The sequence below is a fragment of the Haemaphysalis longicornis genome, unplaced genomic scaffold (assembly GCF_048455015.1).
Source record: "Haemaphysalis longicornis isolate Haplotype H1 unplaced genomic scaffold, Haemaphysalis longicornis Haplotype H1 scaffold_1, whole genome shotgun sequence".
In the NCBI taxonomy this organism is placed as follows: domain Eukaryota; kingdom Metazoa; phylum Arthropoda; class Arachnida; order Ixodida; family Ixodidae; genus Haemaphysalis; species Haemaphysalis longicornis.
Window position 1 is genome coordinate 268,217,045 of NW_027526203.1, and position 20,195 is coordinate 268,237,239.

Consider the following 20,195-nt stretch of genomic DNA (forward strand, 5'->3'; position numbering starts at 1 on the left):
GAGGGCCGTACGAGTCCGCTGATCGCAGTAGTATTAGGTGTCTTCGATTTTACTGCACTCGCTGCACTCATTCAGGTAGTGCAGCACTCGTCTCTTCGATTTTCGAGTGCAGCGCACGGCGCCTGCACTTTTCTCTTCGATTTACCGACGGTGCAGAGAGTGCAGGATGAGTTCACGCTTTCCCTGCACTTCCCAGGGAGGAGGTGCAGAAGCAGACGACAAAAGTGCAGGACCGGTTCTGCAGTGGCGGCGCCTGCGCTGAACTGGCTGAACTCATCCTGAACTCATGCAGAAAGTGCAGGCCAAATCGAAGAGACCTATTAACTCTATGGCTGATCGCGTTCATGTGTCGGCCTCGGGTTCAGTTCAGCGATCTCGGCAGAATCAGCAGAAAGCTCAGACTCAGAGGTCTGTGAGACTGCTTCCAACCGGAGTGCGCGCAGTGCGCGAGATAAGGAGGTTCCGCGGGAGTGTGTGAACGGCGAGTCAAGCCAGACGAAGCCGCACGAGCCCCCGGAAACAGAAGGTGTTCCTCCGGGTGCGAGCTCTAACTCGGGCGATGTTGTGGCAAAGCACAGAACAGGGAGGGGCAAAGCCCGCGAGCGGGACACGAGAGACGAGCGAGCAAAGAAGCCTGAGCGGCGAGTGGACCGAAAGCTCCGGCAGTACAGGCCTCCTGCGCTGGAGTTGACACTGCTGGCTGGCACCGCCTTTGAAACGAGTGGAAATTTTGTTTCGTATTTTCGCAAACTAATTATGATTCTTGCGTAACGTTTTACGCCGCACGATTTACGAACGGCAGGGTACATGTATACTAGCAAGTAGGTGGGGCAATAGCGCCAAAAAAAAAAACAAATTAAGCGCTATTAAAGGACGCAAAACATGCACCAAATCACACGCCCGCTGCCTGCAGAGATATGTACTTCTATAACATCACATAACACAGCCGCATATACGGCGCGGGGCCCCGAATATTTACATAAGATCATCACTGACTGTGCTGGTTTTCTAGTGCAGGGGTCGTCGAATCTGAACGCCGACACGCCAGTTTTGACTTCAAATGGAGTTAGACAGCGAGACAAGAACAGAGAATGGACCTCTCCCTGTATGTAAACAACGTGACGTCACGAAGCGCACGTTCGCGACGGGTGGCGCCTGCTGGCGGCGGCGAAGTGCGGTGGCGGTTGGCAGAACGCGCCTGCTCCGACGGCCCGGCCTGGCCGCGCGGCGCCCGAAAGGAACGATGTGCCGTTGGTTCGGGCCGTCACTAGCCGCCCACACTGCAGGTGGGGGTCTAGATATCCTAGCTGTGGCCGTCGCACCTCCATGTATAGCTTTCCCCATCTACAACCTCCGCAACACTTTCGTTTACCGCACGGTCAACTGAAGGGCGACGCTTTCGGATAATAGTTCGTGAGAGAACAGCCTAAACGAGTCATTCTGAAGGTGGGTGCTGTTGCGACGCATTCCAAGAATGTTTTTTAAGATTCTTTGTGTTCGGACACATACCAAGGAAAGCTAATTTATTGTTGCTTTCGAGGTCCGCTTAAGCTAAGCGCGGTGCCTTAGGCAGCGTAAACGCTCCCTGTTCTTGGTCTCTTTGCGTCACCCAGAGACAGTGGCGTACACAGGATGATTTCATGTCGAGGGGAAAAAGAAAAGGTAAAGCATGGAAGAATTAAAAAGTAAAATAAGCAGCAGCGAAACAAAAATACGACGAGCAAAAGGCAAAAAATATTCCAATAAAAATATCGCGATGATGTCCTTCTCTACGCGATTGACCGATTGTTTTGTTAACTTTTCCCCCAGTGAAATCCCGGAATGGTTCATCGTCATTGCGCGAGTAACATAGCAGCCACAAATGGTTAGTGCGTATATCTTGCGACAGTGCACTGAAATAATTTTCGGTAGTCATTATTTCACGATAGTTAAAGTTAGTGTCCTTGTACGCCCGCTGCATACGCCAGCGTCGGGAGGCTGCAACAAATGAATACATTCACTGAGTCTGGTCGCTAAGGGCAAACACATATTTCGAGTTTTTTCGAGTCGCGTGAGCGGCCCATCTCGCGCCGAAGGCACAATGCTACACGTGAGCACGGCAAGCATCTCTGTTTTGCCGCATCCTCAAGGGAAAATACAATTGATCAAGGTAAAAATTTAGTGCACTTACAAGCAATGAATTTCGTTCGTCTTGAACAGATCCCCCCATAACAAAAGACCAAACTTGTCGTTGTCGATCAGGGGGCAGGCGGCTATCGCTGATCCCTCGTCGTAACATTTATTTCGCGTCGCCTAAGCAGGTTAAGCACTCATTGTGTTTTAAAAAAAAACACAGTGCTCTACCTCCTCAAAAACATAACAATATTTCGCAGCAAGAAAATTTCTGTCTGCCCCCTACCCCCGGCACTATTTCACTTGACCAAATTTCTGCTGGTGCTGCATGATAGCAGATGGTTGATAAACAGTATCATTTCATGGCACGAATCAGCGCGGACTGCATATGTAGACGGTATGAATGCGCTTTGGAGAACAGCTGAAGTTCGAGAATGGGAAATGTTGCTACGAGTAAGAGCAGACTATGTCGCTGCTTTGGCTGCCAGCCTCTTCGGCACATTGCGCGCATCCACAATACACACTGAATTTACCTCTTTGGGGACTCCGAAAAGTCTGATGCCGCTGATTTTGCTCGCAAAATTTGCGTAGCCGAGAGCACAGCAGCCAACCGGCATCAGAAGAGCCAACACGTAAATAAAAACTCCACTTTAGTGCGCGTCTAATGCAGCCTCACTGCATACGCCCCGCGCGCCGGTCCGAATGTTTTGCCAACCACCCTCCCGGCCACACCCAGCATGTGCGCTTTCCGTGACGTCATGGCCGCCGCGTGACGTACCCCAGGAGAGGTCCATTGGCGTCCTCCAGTTGAATTGCTCCCCCCCCCATCTTCACACTTCGCCAGATTATTGCCAAATATTATTAGAAATTCGCTGAATTTTTTCTCTTTGCATTCAAAGCCCCCCTCCTCCTCCCACCTGATTTGCCGTCCAGCCCTCCGCTGTGTATATCTACGCGTACACTTCTCTATATGAATTGTCCGTGGTCGTGTTATTTCACCTTTTTGACAACACCTTTATTTTCACTTTTATTTACAATACTTTATAAAAACCGCAGCGCGTCCTTGCGCTTGTTGTCGACAGTGGTGCACTGCTGCGTTCCGTTACTTATATGCCAGGCCCCTGCCTGAACGCGGGAAGGGGCGGAAGCGAAATGTAATGAGCAAAACTAGTTGAGCGAACGTGCTGTAAATATCCCAGCTGCACATTGCTATCGGTATGCGTGTGCTAAGACTTGAATATGCTAGCTATTCACGTACAACGCGCAGCAGTACGGTGGTGTGAATGAGAGGCACCGTGCCCGTATGCCCGTAATCGTTGCGGCCGTTCAACGAGACGGTCAAAGAATGAGAAAGATGCACTGATCACCTAAAACGCCTAAGCGATCAACATGATACGAATTACTGAGGAGGCTGAAGCGTGCGTGGACGCCACAAAAACCTGGGTTCGCCGGCGCCCTAGCCCTCTAGGGAAGAGCTTTAGGGCGAGTCAAGAGCAACGCGTTGCCAGTCATTTTATGTTCGCTATATATCAAAATTTTAATAAAAGTTGGTAATCTTAAAAGCGGGAACTATATGTGATAGTTTGTCCGCCCTTATGCAGGTCCTTAAACTAGCTGGTCTATTATTACTAATATATCTTCGAGCGAATGAATGCAAATCAAGTGAGAAAGACAGCGGAACTGTTTTAACTGTTTTAACGGTGTAACAAGCCGTAAGTGCGCCATCAGGAAAACATACCAAGAAAATGCCGAGCGCTCGTGAGCACGCACCTCGCGGACCACCGAGGCCCCGCGGCGGCTCGCGCAGTGGCTTTATATATATATATATATAAAAAAAAAAAAACAAAAAAAAAAAAAAACCCTGCAGCGCTCTTGTGAAGCTAGATCTACGGCGCATGTAAAAAAAAATACTCCGTCGCTAATGCTAAAGTTGAAAAGACACCCTGCGCGGGAGAGGACTAGTCACCACGGCCGCCGCATTGTCGAAAAGTTATTATGGACAAATTATAATTGGATACGTGGCTACGAGTGTGGCAAAATTCCTTCCCGAGACGACTTGCCACCACTGCCTCCAGTCGATGATGAAGAGCTGCATGGTAGAAGTCTACAAGGTGAGGATGACTTTGCATCCACAACTCGCCGGGAAGAAGACGACGACCTCTTCTATGCATGCGACGACGATTACTAGAACCGCAACTATGCAAATAAACTATGATACTGAAACACCTATGTGACCGAATGCTCACCCACAACAGCTTCGCCATTCAAGTCTTGCGCGTGAGTGCAAGCTTCCCTGAATTATTCTTTTCGAACAAAGGCATGCTGGTCTCAGCTCATAAGGCTGAAGCACAATACAACATCTTCATTTACAAGTACAACCTACAGGAGCCAAGCTTATGGCTTGGCTCCTGCTTTCTGCGAGTGGTTTGCAACCTACCTCAAACAGAGAACAAACTTTGTTCAGTACGCTGGTGCTAAGTCTCGCAGCTTCACTGTACCGTCCGGGGTTCCCCAGGGCTCTATTCTCGGTCCTTTATTGTTTAACTTATTTGTGAATGATGTGCAGTTAATTATAAAGCAGTCATCTCTATTGCAGTTTGCAGACGACATGAAACTCTATCGCGCAGTGGGATCACAGGCGGACTGCGCCCAGCTTCAACGCGACGTACAAGCAATCTCCCTCTGGTGCAAAACTAACTACTTAGATTTGAATCCATTGAAGACCGTTACAATTACATACACTCGAAAAACCTCTCCTTTAACCTTCCCATACCACCTCGACTCTCTGACGATAAGAAGAGTAAGCGAAACACGTAACTTGGGCGTTCTGATGGATTCGAAACTACGATTCACACCGCATGTTAACTACCTCGCACGCTCATCTCTTCGGACTTTGGGCGCTATCTCTCGTGCAATAAGGGACCTCTCAGGAGGTTCGTGTTTCCTTGCTCTGTACAAAGCCCTTGTACTCCTAAAGCTGGAGTTTGCATCGGCAGTCTGGAACTGCATGAGTGCGTCGTCGTCTTTGCGCTTGGAAAGGGTTCAGAAAAGGTTCACGCGCATCTTCTCTCGCCGCTACACCCTACACGAGAAATACGCTTACAAGGATGTCATCAAGCGGCTGAAGCTCGAAGAACTGCAATCTAGACGCACTAACCGCGATTTAGTGTTTTTGTTCAAGTGTATCCACTCTAGATTCGACAGCCCGAAATTAGTGAGCTCTGTTCGGCTTAGGGCACCAATTCGAGCTCTCCGCCCCCACCTTTGCTTTGATGTGACCACCTCAGAGATGCTGTCTCCAGTGTGCCGTGTGCAACGTGTGTACAATGATGACTTTCGTGCATCTTTGGACGTCTTTTCCGGCAATGTTAACTCTTTTAAACGCGCCCTGAAAAATGCATGCATTTGAAGCCGCTGTTGCCCATTCAGTATGGTATAGAAGTTATCTCGTGTTCGTGGTTTCCGTTCCCTTCCCATTTTCTACACTTGCACCGTTTGCCGTACACATACTCCCGTGTACCTATGTATGTGTGTCCGCACGTGTGTGTGCATGCATGCACGTGCGCATTTGCCTGCACTTGTTCACCTCCACATGCACCCGCGTGGGCATGCGTGTATGTATGTTTTGTTTGCACTCGCGAGCGTATGTGCCGTGCATACATATAAATTTTGCTTTATATGTACTTATTTCCAGTATCCATGTTCCCCAGTAAGTTACGACGGTGGAATGTACTGAACTTGCGTGTACGCCAATGTACTTTGTAGTATACCTTGTCACAAGCCCTGTCTCAGCGCGTGCTAATGTACCTGACTGTAATCTTAATTCCTTAAATGTATAAATTGAGTGTGTGTGTGTGTGTGTGTGTGCGTGTGTGTGTGTGTGCGTGCGTGCATGCGTGCGTGCCAACGTGTGTGTGAGTGCGTGTGCGTGCCTGCGAGCACGCGCGTGTGCGGTGGTACTATGTACTTTGTGACCCCTGCACTTCATAACCAGTCTCCATGTTTTACCGTTTGTTTATCTGTGTGTCGCCCTGTCCTTTTTGTGTGCACCACCCAAGAAGGCCCAGTGCTGTTGGTGGGCACCACCCAATACACAATAAACAATAAACACAGTGGCTGGACACGATGCAGGAGCAACTAGGAGCACCGGCTTATTTTGCCATGAGGATCTTTTTTTCTGCGTTCTTCTTGCGACTCATTGATGCGTAGATATGCGCAGCCTATAGCTAAAACACAAAACTTCAGAATGTCGCGCTGCAAGCTCATCAGCTAGTGCTGGCTCTACCCAATTCCGAAAGAAAACTGCGATTTAGCTAGCAGCACAACGTCGGCTATGCTGTTACTGCACAGCTTTTATTTGCTGAAAAGAGTGGAAACAAAGCTGGTGCCATATCCGGCAACAAAGGGTGAAAATGTAACTAGCATAATGAACGAATTTCTGTGCAATTTCTTTCCCCGCTGCTACAGCATTTTTTCGCACCACTAACAACGGCGGCTGCCCGTCTTTCGTCCACTAATATCCCTTCTTGCACCCGGGAGCAAAACAATGACGCTGACGTCGACGACCCGGCAGTGCATGTCTCTTGAAAAATACACTTTTCAGCTCCAAACCACGATGTCGAGCCGACGCACCGCATGCAGTCAAAGCAGTCGAGGAGGTCGGCAGTACAGCCCACGCTACCGCAGCACCGCCGCATACATCCGAAACCGGTCTACACTAGCCGCTTCACGCCTGTGCATGGTGCGCGCCGGCTGCTGAAGCCCCTTCCCCTATTCTAGTACACTGCATCAATTACAGTGGGGATCAATTACAGTGCCACCTGACGGGGGCGCCCCGCGCCAGAGCGGGCCCACGTGATATTTCTGGGGACACGCGCTGCCGTTGGAGGCGGCGGCGTGCGCAGGATGGGTAACGCAAGTGACGCCCATTGATTAACGCTGTTCGCGAGCGAGGTATGTACCTCTGGAAGCCGAGTTGAGCAGACGACATCGCGTTGGGCAATGGATGATCACCGCAGTCACGCGATATCTCGCTTGTTCGCAAAATAGGCTCGAAAAGGAGCTACACTCAGTAACTTGGTGGTGCTTCTTCCCAAGCGTACATAGATCCCGCAGCCTAGTTTTTTTTGATGGGCGCTTTCCTAAGCGGCGCGTATGACGTTTTACAGTGCACTGTTCACCCACATTATCAGGTTTTTTTCGCCGCATAAGCAACTTGTTGCGTTTCAGCGAGCGGTTAGAAACGCTCGCTGGAGCTACCCGCATCATGTGGGTGGTCTCTGCAGCTGCGACAGCGCGCCTGTGGCTCGCAAGGAGCTTTTTGCGTGCAGAAAACGCCCCATGCGGTTCACACTGATGCCCGCATAGACGATTGAGCTCTACAAACAGAAACAGTGCGCCAACCCTGTATGCGCGCCACGTTTTCGTTTGCAGGAACTGCTTTTAACCGCGAATTTCAATGTAACAAAGTAAATTACGAGTTTTAGCGACTTCGTTACATTGAGGTTTAACGTACTAGTAAAAGAATTTCATTGCTATTTGCCACACTATGTGAATAATCAGTGTAACCCCAAAAAGACGGAACATCTATGTGTAGCTTAAGATGTGGCGGCAGGGTGCGAGCTTATGTGAGAATGCGAAGAGTTTGCGACAAAATGGCCATTTGCGACAAAAATGGCCATTTCGTGAGCATTGTGGCAGCTTCGGTGCTTGGCCAAATGATGCCATTCGTCGCATGGCAAATACAGCTGGCGGTGGTGACCGTGCCATGGGAGATTTGAAAATGAGTTTGCCAATTTGCATAAGTAGAAGCTGTTTCCTGGGTATCGTTTTTAATAAGGGCGCATTTCAGTTTAGTTTGTTTCTGCTAATAACCCAGGCCTTCCATTGGTTTTTGAGAGTCTGGTGTAAAGTTTGGCACCTTTTCGTAGTTGGGAGACGCAATGTTGGTGGGAGAGGCACTTCGGTGTGATGGTGTCGGTTCAGGGCACAGCTGCAACTGTGCCTGCCATGCACCGTGCAACTACAGGCGGGGTGGGGGAGAAGGGGAACTTCACAGTGCAGGCACGCTTACTTGCTGAAATGATGTATTTTTTCTTGTGTCTCTGTCATTGTTGTCGGCTGGCCTACCAGCATGCCTCATACTTCCCACACTCCAGTTGATACTGCGGCCGACCCCTGCTTCAGGCGTGCTTGCTTCTGGCGGGCGACATTGTTTCCAGATAGGTACAAGCCCAGCACTTCCTGTACGCTCCCAGTGCTATCTACTGGTTTGCTAGAAACATTCATTGCATTATATTGAACAACTGCTAAAGGAATTCCACTTTTGGCCTCCATAGCCTAGGGGTAGAATAGCAGCTGTTTAATGGAGCCACACGGACAAAACACCAGTTTGGCTCACTTGAAAGATTGCCTCGTTAGAATCATGCTGACACCACTTTTAACGTAAACTTTGCTCAAATAAGCTATATAATTAGGAAAAAATAGAATGGCCATGTGACCCACTAGCTCATTTCCTGCAACAGAAACTATGTCACGTGCCCAGCTGTGCGATTGGCTGAGGCCGGCAAAAGCAAACTCAAATTAGGCAGGGCTTATAAGTTTGCCGAACGCGCTATTTGCACTTAAATTTAGGGCAAATTCTTTTTATAGCAGTAAGAATTGTCGGGTGAACAAGCAAAGTTACGAACAAACACAAACAGAAGCGGTTGGTGCGGCACTTTGCTCGCTGACACCGCCTAATGCAGCCGTCAGACGCATTGGACTTGTCTTACACAACACTGACCAAATGACATAAGCGGCATGGTCACTTACATGACCATGTTTGTCGAGTCATAGCTTATGTTTTAGGAAATTATTAGTATGAATCCTAATAAATATGGCAGGTATAGAAGTCCGGCCAGAAGCAAAGTGCTAACACTGGCACTTCAGCGGTATTGCAGCGCCATCTGTGAACGTAGGCAATAAGCAAGATAACCAAACCACGGCCTCCGCGATCGGCTGCCGGCGGCGCGCCGTTGCTCCGGCCGTCCCAATCGCCCGGAGAAAGCGTAATTCCGAAGATGCCGTTTCGCCGTTTTCCGACGCACCGCGGCGCGCGGAGCCGATGGTTGAAACGAAAGCCGGGTATGCTGCAACGCTTCTCGAAATGGCGTTTCGTCAACTTTCGCGCTTCGTATGGCAATAAAAAGAAAGCATAGCTGATGTTATGGATGCAAAGCGACTCATAGAACCTGATGATAATGAATTTATTTTACCAACGATTGCACCTATGCGACTTCTTTAACTTGTGCTGCATGACGCCTTCAACACACGGACAATATTCCCTACTACCAATGGAACATTTCTGCGTTCGGTTCGCTAAAAGGTGATTATTTTTCAGGTATTTCTTATCCAGGCTTACGTACTTTATATAATCTGCATGGTCAATGCAGTTCAGTAGAGCGCGGGGCGCGATAGCATCATACGCACGACGGATGTCTGCGCTGTTATCCGGCCTTCGAATTATACCCCTGTCACACGGGCACTTTCAATCGCGATTGAAGTGAATCGCGATCGAGTTTTCGAGCGCGCTCGACGTACTGCCGCTGCTACACGGCACGTTTCAATCGCGATTGAGAAGTTGCACGGGTTGCGCTCGTGTTCGCCAGATGGCGCTAACCCTGTACTTGCGGTTGGCGTCTGGTACCTTCGCGTGGTCGTAGGTATACGTAACTATGTAAATATTACCTCACGCTTATTTGGGTCTAGTTATTTGACACAATTTGTGGCGTTAGTTGAAGTTGTCACATTCTGTGCCATTACTGAGCGGGGACGAGAGTATCGCCGCTTTCGTTCGATCGCGCTTGGAAGCCTCGATCGCGCTTGAGAAACCAGGGGCGGTATTCTCGTAACTGTCCCTTTTGAAAACGTCCCTTTTGCGTCCCTTTCATCGTGACCTACTTCCGGTTAAGAAGTGGACGTTGGCAGCATGGAGGAAGGTTGGCAGTAGGTTTGCCGCGCTTGCGTTACGTCACTTCCGGTTGTTTGCTTTTAGCCAATCAGGGCTAGCCAAAAGGGACACTTTTGAAAGGGACGCAAAAGGGACAAAACTCGAGAATACCGCCCCAGGATTGAGTTCGAGCGGGATCGAGCTCGATCGCGATTGAAACTGCCGTGTAGCAGGTGCCCGATCCGGATTGAGCTCGATCCGGATCGACTCAATCGCGATTGAAAGTGCCCGTGTGACAGGGGTATTAATGCCTGTTGGGTGGAAGCACCCGCCGTATTTTTAGGATTAACACGTTTAAGGAGTATTACGTTGAGCGATAGCCTCAAAGATATGGCAATATGTTCTACACATGTGCATTAAGCAAGTTACAGTTTCAATTTCAGTCGCAACAAATAAAACAACTCTAAGTCAGATGCACCCCGATTTCGGTGTATTTTAAACGTATTTCGGTGACCACAGGCAAGCCTAATTTTCCCTGTTTTGGACCCAAGAATAAAGACATTTAAATTTTCAATTACTTATATCGAAGCCCATCCATGTGTAAAGCAATGATGACAGGTTTCATGTTTGCTTTGGACATGTACACAGTGCAGCTGTTTTCAGAGGCCCGTTCTTCCACACGAAAATATGCGAGACTTGTCCGTATGAAAAAAAAAAGGTGGCGACAACAGTGTTTGCAAAATCATTTTGGTGTGACAGCGCACAACCTGCATAAAACTCCTCGTAAGATTTTCTGCGTTGAGGCGGGGGGGTGGGGGTGGGGGTGGGGGGGGGGGGGCAACCGATTGTTTGTAATTCTGCTTTCTTTAGATAGTGACAATGTGTCTTTCGTTTAGAGAAAACTGCATAAAGAAGGAATAACACCATCGTAAACGGCGGCTAATTGTTAGCTGAGTTGCACGCCGCAAAAAGCGAAGATAAATTCTTGTAAATTAAAAAAGGCATGTGTGTAAGATTATACTCAACTGGCTGCATAACAGGTGTTCCTTGGACGACGTATCAAGCAAAAATATACAAATGTTCAACTTCTAAAAATAACTGGCAAAATCAAACACGGCGCCAATATAAAAATGCAACCACTGCGCTCGATAGAAGTCGATAACCCACCCTATGCGGAAATAAAAATATAACTGCTGTTCCAACTAGCAAGCACCCAAATTTTCTGTAGCCAAGAAGTTTTCGCACCCAAATATCCGCGCACCTGAATGTCCGCACGGAAATTTCCTGCACCGATCAAGCGCAGCAATCACAGCGCGATTAACTTTTCAGTGCTGTTCCTCGAAGCTTCTGAGACAAGGGAACTTTATGACCCGGTAGTTCGGCTTGTCAGCTCAACAAAAATAAAGCTGCAACACAGTTACACGAATTCCGGCCGTGAAAACACGCAGCAACTCAGGCCCCACAAAGCCGGCCAGGGGAGTCGGTGCAAGCTGCCGAACCATCGGCTAACACCGCCACCTCGCGGCGCGTTGCGGAGTTAGCCAAATTACATGTTTTTGCTGGGGGACGCGCCGAATGGGACGGCCGGAGCAACGGCGCGCCGCCGGCAGGCGATCGCGGAGGCCGTGACCAAACGGCCGTCTGCGAGATGGTAGCAGCCCTGGTCAGCATGCTATCTTTAGTTTTAAGGCCCTGCTCTGGATACGTCACTGTCGACGTCACGAAAACACAATTTAGCCGGAGAATTGACATTTTGGCTTAAAATGTTTAATTTCTCAGTGAATAAAGCATCGTTTGCTGCCAGACAAGCGCTGAGGGCACTATAAAACACTAAATCTTTCAAATAAAACAAACTCGTATTTTGTCTGCATGGCCCCTTTAAGAGAATGTCCTGGCTTCAAGCCCCAGCTATGCACAATTTTTTTCTAGGGCCCGTGAATTTTTTGTACTACAAAATGTTTTTTTTAGTTCAATTCTACGCATGCTTTTTGTAAATAAGGGTGACTGCGGACAGCAGTGACAGTGACAACTCTGACGACATGGTTGAGCAGCCTACTCAGGAAGGGCCTTTGCAGGAGGCCCAATGCATGATACAGTCTCTCAGGGACTTCGTTTCCGCCGCCCAATGCATGATAGTCTCTCAGGGACTTTGTTTCCGCCAAGGGCCTTTCACTCGAAAAAGATGTGTGCCAGCTTTGCGTGAAGCAAACAAAGCTTGCCGACTATGGCATCTTTTCTGCCAATAAGTAGTAGAACGACCTTGCTTGTATGTGAATAAAAGGTTTTGCTCTCTGTTTCATTTTTTTTTGCAACCCCTGCTTATAAAAATTACCGGTGATAACGATGCGGAGTTTCCTTGGCACTTGAATGACTTGGTATCTTCTAGGTTGGATTAATGATTGATTGATTGATTGTAGGGTTTAACGCGCCGACGCAACGCAGGCGATGAGGCGCGCCGTAGTGGAGGGCTCCGGATTAATTTTGGCCACCTGGGGATCTTTAACGTGCGCCGAAATCTCGTACACACGGGCGTTTTTGCTTTTCGCCTCCATCAGAAAAGCGGCCGCCGCGGCCGGGAATCGAACCCGCGAGGTTGGATTAATGGCGGGGCACTATAAATCAACACATTCAATTAACGTTTTGGACTGCACCGGAAGTCCCGTGCTTGCACCTACCTCAGAATCGAACATCGCTTCTGGAGGCTGCGCCACTGTTTCCAGTTGGCAGTGATGACGACCTTCTGCAGACACTTGGGGAGCACTGGTAACAGTGGATGGCTAGCGCCCACGGAAAATTGCTGAATGAGCCTAGTAACGCTCTCACATTAATGATTACAGCACAATGTAAACTGTCAGTAGCACCGTGCTCTGTATTTCAGATATTTTCTTATATCTCAACAGTGCAGCTGAGTTCCAGAAATGTCACATGCAGATCTGACCAGCAACCAACTTTATATCAAACCATATACATATATAGATATGTATGTATATATAAATTTATATATATACATGTAACTTGCTATACACGAAAGCACAGGGCAAACGTTCAAAAATCCATTGACAGAGACAGACAAGGTCCTCCAGGAAAAAGCGATGCCAACTGCAAATAAACTCTGCTGCCTCCATGCATACTCTGGCGACACCATCCTGTATGACTGTTTCATACGTCATAATTACAAACAGCTGTTTGCCATATATCTGGCTATTACAGCTCTTGAAAAGAAAAATGCAGGAAAACAAATGGAAAAGTTCTGTGACATGAACTGCTGATGGGGCAAAAGCAACCCAACCTTGCTGTGCTTTATTTTTCTGAGGCCTGTATGCACAGTGGAAGCCAAGGGGGGAAAATAAAAATTTTGCAACACATTTATACCAACGCGCATGGCGATATGCACTAAAAATGCATGTCCAGCTGCTTTCAAAGCTTCAGCCCCCTCCACCTTTGCTTTTCTAAAGATACGTCAATTTTAGAGTGCCTTGACACCTGCATTATCACACTTGCCTGAGGAATGCCTGATCTGCCTCCAGAATTGGCCTGCCTCCAAAACCTGAAATTTAGCACGATAAATCACAACAGGTTTGGATTCAGTGATTACATGCAAAGAGCCACACAGAGAAGAAGGCGCACACAGGACACTCGCTAGCAAGTCCTCATCTGTTTGTTTGCCACTAGTCGTGGGTCGTAGTAAACACCAACTTTGAGCCTTAAAGTGCAGCAAGTTCAGTATAGAAACCACCCCATTTTCACATCACCACTGGTATCCAGATTCAGGCTATGCCCAAGACTTAAATGACAGTATAATAGAAAGCTCATCCCTTCAATTTGTTCTCTAAAGTATTCACTGGGAAAGAACAAAACAAAAACAAATGCTGCTGCCCGACCCAGCAGGTTCAGTTGTCCCACCATTTCACGTGGTACAAACCACCTTGTGGAAAATACGTGCAGCCATAGGCCGCCACAATCTGCAAGCACTGCTGCCTGGGAATGTACGAACACACACTGCACGATTTTAAAAGGGAGCACCTGACTTGAGTTCACCCTTTTCAAAAAAGGGGACACACACACACACACACACACACACACACACACACACACACAAAATAAAAAGCATACTGAAAGACAGTCCACAGTTGGCAGGTAACAGCACTGGCTAGTTTGCAGACAGGTGTACTGATGTTCTGTGCTAGGATCGTGCCCCCATGGGAGGCTCTGTACGGGAGGCTTCGTCACTGGCTGCAAGCCAAGCAGCAAGCCAAGCAGCATGCTCCCCGTCTTTTTCAAGCAGGCATACCTTTTTTTACGCCCCGCATAACATCGCACTACCACAAAGCTGCACACCCTTTTGGTTAGAGCTGTAAGCTTTGGAAGGGGGAGACATCATTTGGGGCTGCCCTAAAGGGGCCTGTCAATGATTGTGACCCCCGCGTAGCTCCGGCCAATGGTCATGAAGGTGCTGAGGATGTTCCACGCTTTGGTCTTGGGGTTGTAGACTTCAACGGAGGAAAGGTTAGATGATCCGTCATCGCCACCGACAACGTACAGCAGGCCATCCATTGCCACCACACCTTGAGAGGGTAAAAGGCACAAATGGTAACGGATTCGATATTTGTAACACAGCCCTTGTGGCTTTTTTTCTTGCACATGCCCTTTTGCGATAGATGCGACTTAGCTTTCACTTAGCCATATGTTCAGTAATACAAAATTGCCTGTCATCTGCGCTTGTGCGCACTACATGTCAACAAGTTTCGCTAACTAAAACGAGAGATTAATATGTAGACTGACCAAGCAGCATTTTATTTGGGTCCATGGTACCGTGTTGCAGCACATCAAATTGCAGACGAATGAATTTTTGCTATAACTGCGTAATCCAAAACTTCAAAGAAACATGCTCTGTGTTTCCTCTTTCCCCAACTCCGTGTGGACCCACCCAGTTGGTAGCACGACACTACCCCCTTATCGGGGGCGTCACAGTAGTGGCAGCAGTGGGATCCCCTTAATTGAAATCACGGAGTTCAACGCGTGAGACTTCACCCTCACGCCAGAGGAGAAACGAGGCATCATGGCTACAGACGCCCAAGCGAGCGTGTTAGGGGCAAGTGTCATGGCACTGGGGGGAATGGTCCTCTCTTTCACAGGAGATGGCAGGGGTAGCGCGCAGAAGGATTTCCTGCATGTGTTGGAATAGTAGGTCGCTTAGGCGGATGGACGGATGCACAACTTGTGGCGATTGCGCGCTGCAAGACGGTTGGAGCCGCTTACGACTTTGCGTGGCTTGAAGAAGCCGTCGCTCCCGCAACAAAATTCTGGCTTCAAAGCACTGGTGACCAAGCGGTTCGACACGAAGCCAGAGTACATGAAGTTACAAAAATTTTTTGTCTTCCGGGCAAAACGCGAAGGAGGACGTGCAGTCCTTTGCAAACCGGCAAACTGGCTCCGCACGCTGGGCACCGCCACTGTGGCTAAGTATGAGTCTTCGGAGTCCACCTCTAAAAGGGAAGCTCGCAAAGAGCTATTGATCGAGCAGCTGCGCACCCAGTTTTTGAATGGGATACGTGACCCCATGCGAAGGATTACTCTATTGCGCGACCCAGCGACCTTTGACAAAGCCGTCGAAGCGGCCGTGAGGGAGGAAAGAAACGAGTGCGCTGTAAACAGCAGTCAGACACCAATTCGGAGTGTTCAGGAGACCGATTAGGAAACGGTGGGACTACGCTCGTGGTTAGAAAAGATAGAACACCTTTCGGAAGCTACAATTGAGCTACAGAACAAGCAAACGCAGCTAAACGCTGACCGTTGAGACAGCGGGTGGTGGTGCGCGGAATGCTATACTTGCAGCGAGTACAGCCACATAGCTAGAGATTGCGGGCAGCGTGCACCGCCCCAGAACCGGCTGCACCGCGTGTCTTTCCACTTCCATGCTTTGAAATCCTCGCAAAAAAAAAGAAGCGAAAAAATAACAATAAAACTGATTTTATCACACGCAACCAAAAAAAATTTCAATGTTACGACGGGAAACAAAAGAGCGTCGTCCAGAGTACAAAAATTTATTTTTTTGTGCTGCGATGGGCAGCACACCGAGAAAACAGAATATTGCCACGTAGCCAAGAACGGCAACAAAGGACAAGCAGGGGAAGCCGCACTACTGACACCAAAGCGGGAATGGCGCAGAACCAGAGAAACTAAGTGCGCCCCCTCCTTCCCTCCAAGGGGCCAATGAAGGAAGCGAAGGGGGCATTGCAAGGTTAACGATAAATGTCTGCGGCGAAACGAGCCCAATTATACTGAGCCGCGTCGCTGGCGCCCGTCTTGAGTGCCTTGTGGACACGGGGTTGAAAGCTTGAAAGTGCACTGGATCAGACCATCCCCGGGTGGCAAGACAAATTCGGAGCAGGAAGCTAAATGGTGCGCCTCGTCGGCACCACCGGCGACGCCCTTGAGACGGTACCATGTTGCGAGATACCTGTAACTTCACCGCAACCTTCTTTGTCTGCACTGAAAAGGCTATGCTAGCACTGGCAGGTTTGATAGGACAAGACATTCTCGCTGAGGAGAAGGTAGATTTGTTGTTCAGTGAAGGTGCTTTGAAAACAGACGGTGTCAAAGTGCCCATCACCAACTGGAAACGAGGGGAGCTTGGGCGGCCGAATCAGCGAATAGATGATTACAATGCAGTGCCTGCCCACCTTGTCAGAGAGACAGTGCTGCCGGCACGAAGCAAATGAGTCCTGGAGGGCAAGGTGGCCAGCGAACTTGCCAAGGGGCAAATTGGGAGTTGTTCAGAGCAGTGTTTTCGAGTTGACTGGAGCCACAAGCGCGCATAGCTTAGTCACCGTGGCGACAAATGGCCAAGTGCCTGTTCACATCACTACGCTACAGGAGATCAGAATTCCCCAAAACAAACTGATCGGCGCCTTAATATTGGCTGTGATGGTGGAAGAGCCTTCTGATGAGGCTGTATGTAGGCATATACAGTGAGCCGATGCGCACGACTTGTTTAACATCTCACACATTCCCCAACCCCAGAATTCCGAAATCCGAGAGCTGATACATGAGTTTGGTGCGGCTTTCTCTACCTCTAGCACTGACATCGGCCGCTGCGAGGCCGTAAAGCACAAGATTTCCACCGGCGACGCCAGCACTGTCTACCGTAGGGCATACCGAATACCGCATTCAAAAAGAAAAGAGATGGATCGCCAGGTAAACGAGATGAAATATCCTAATGCCTTCGGACAAAAAAGAAACATTGGGGACCAAACAACTGAGAACAAACTTCATTGCAAACAGCAGAATGGTGCCAGGAGCCCATCCAGTTTGCCACAACTGGTCCCTGGCACCCGTTTTCAGCATATGTGCAGCAAGGGTCGCACTCACCTGCATTGCGCCTGGCCAGGGCCATGTCCGGCACATGGGACCACGAGTTTGACTCGGGGTGGTAGCACTCCACGCTCTTGCGCACCAGAGGCCCGTCGTGGCCCCCGACTGCGTACAGCACTCCGTCCAGGACCCCGACCCCGGCACCGCTGCGGCGTGCCGACATGTCCGCCACCAGGGACCACTCCTCGTCCTTGGGGTCGTAGCGCTCCACCGAGCTCAGGCACTGGCGCGACGCCCCGTCGTAGCCACCCACAGCGTACAGGAGGCCTGCGCCACACACACGGAGCAAGAGTGCATATAGAAGGCGAAAGAGCCTGTTGCGGCGGGCGCGGGCGAGCAACCAGATAATGTAACAATGAAAGCGAACAAGGACTACAAAGCTTTGTAGCTGTGATGGAGAAGGAGAGGGTAGTGGCACCCGATGGACGAAATGATAGCAGCTGCCCACAATTCATTCCGGGGCTGTGCAGTGAAATGGCAATCGTGGCCGACGCGCAGTTTGTTCTCCCACGACAGATGCCACTAGCTTAACCTAGACCAAGTGCTTGTGACGTCAGCTGGCCATCTTAAGGAGTGATGTTTCCCCTCTTGTCTTGTTCTTACTTCGTGGCCACATAGAAGAAGAGGCAGGGGAGAGAGAGAGAGAGGGGATGCCTTGCAAGCCCACAGAGTTGCAGCCTGTCTCGCTTGAGCTGTGTGTACATCAACTTTCTATTCCTGCAGTATCCTCTGTTTGTGGTGACACCCTCATTTGTCCTCATTAGTAAGTCTAGAGTTGTTACAGTGGCTCTGCAGACAACCAACACCACATTACAGCTATTTATTTAGGTTGCTACTTTTGCTTGATCAGTTTGATTGACTCTGAAATGTCTTGATGTCATTTCTAAAATGCCAAATAAATTCAGCTATGGCCCTACAGCATCTATAACAAGGGAAGTCAAATGAATTTTAGCACTACCTGGCCACTTTCATAACCAATAAGCCAAGTGTGTCTGGTACACATACTGTACAAATGTGATGACGGCAGGACAAAGCAGACCACTGACTACAGCAGAATATAGTAGAAGATATCCTACAGTGCAGTACCAATGGACCTTCGCAGCAGTGAGTCAATGTTTAGTTCAGTTTCACTTTTGTCAGCAAAGACCGTACCTTGCAGTTGTGTGAACCGTAGTTAGAAGGAAAACCAAAGTCAGACAAGTCAATATTCAAACAGGAAACTTTGCTTACGGCTTGTGAGACAAGCAGTAGTGAAAGAGTGAGAACCAACTTCAAGACTGACACTTGAGGTTTGAGAGCAAAGGTATTGTGGAGTGTAGAAGTATCCACCATATTGCCAAGTATGCAGGTAGACTTTGAACAAAAAGCTGCTATCATTGCAACAAAATATATTAGCAAGTTTTTAGCATCAAAAGCAAAAAAGAAAGCAAATTGCACGCAATAAACCATAAAACAAATTTGAACCATTTATTGAAAAACGTGAAGTAATTCGTAGCAATAGCAATGCCTACAGATATATACTGAATGCAACTTTAACAATCATAAGCCTGCTGTGGTTACTTTAGGATAGTGCACTAATATACTCACATCATTGCATGTAATCAGCTCAGTTTTAATGATTCAAACTACTCATTTTATCATTTGTAGTCTTTAGTCCAACACAGTGGCACATCAAGTGTACAGCACCAGTTAAGGGGATGTACAGCACAGCATAAGACGAAGGACAGTAAGGACGCACAAGGACGGGGCGCTAACTTGTAACTACTAGTTCATTGAAGGTGGTGATTGGAAGCATTGGAAGCCAGGCATGCTTCCAATGTTCAATGTAAACCATGCACATCGCCAAAAGAGATTGTGTATTTGGAAGCCCATGGCTAGAGAAGGGGATGACAACGTGTAGTGGTGTATCAAATTTGCTTTTCCTTGCTTTTATTTGTGTCCCTTGGTTTGCTTGCTTTTATATACCTCGATGTTATAAATAAGTGCTTTCTTCAATAAACTAGTAGCTGAAAGTTAGCGCCTTGTCCTTGCGCATCCTTACTATCCTTCGGCTTATGTTGCGCTGTACATCCCCTTAGCTATACTCGACCAACTAGCCCAACATCAAACCTTATTGTACAGCACCAGCTAGGTGCCCCATAGATGGAATTTTGTGTCTACACATTAGATTTCAACCTGCAATACAGTGCACCTTCAATGTACATCATAGTCCAGCACGTCTGTGAAAAACACAGCAAGCCTTGCTCGGAAGGCACTGAGCGGGAAGGAAAAAAAAAAGAAAGGTTTGCTCTTTGCTGATTTCTCTACACTTTGCATTACACATTTACATGACAGTATGCCTTCAATCTAAAGCTGAGGTGGAACACGTGCTCACGGAAATTGGGAGAGGGAAAGCCTCAGGCAATGGCAGAATAGCCAGGGATCTACAAAAGGCTGGTGTTGGTGACGTACTAGGAAAGCTAGTGAAATTATTGTCAAAGTGCCACAGCACATTAATTCTTTCGTTACCACACCTATTCAAACCAATCACGGGTGATGGGTGCCTTATATTACCGATTTTGACATGTTGTAGTCGTTTCTCGTACACCTAATGCTAGGCACTGCACTTTTCGCATCAATTTAAATTTTCCCGCTACGGTGACATTGAGATTTCTAAAGGCTGTTTTTGCGAGATGAGATGTGTGTTTTTGGGAAAGGGGGCGTGGCTGCTGCATTTGCCAAAAAAGCATGCCGCTTGTCGTTATGCTGCATTACCATAATTTGTTTTTATCAAAAGGCT

At 48.5% G+C, this 20,195-nt stretch overlaps 1 protein-coding gene across 1 annotated transcript in view; it reads right to left on the reverse strand.

Moving 5' to 3' along the window:
- Positions 1-12,976: 12,976 nt before the first annotated feature.
- Kel (kelch protein) overlaps positions 12,977-20,195 on the reverse strand; it is a 30,724-nt gene continuing 23,505 nt past the window's right edge. Inside the window, exons 9-10 of the mRNA XM_077677282.1 lie at positions 17,414-17,683; positions 12,977-14,607 (exon numbers count right to left, since the gene is read on the reverse strand). Coding sequence (XP_077533408.1) covers positions 14,435-14,607; positions 17,414-17,683 — 443 coding nt within the window. The 3' untranslated portion in view covers positions 12,977-14,434. The remainder of the gene's footprint in view (positions 14,608-17,413; positions 17,684-20,195) is intronic.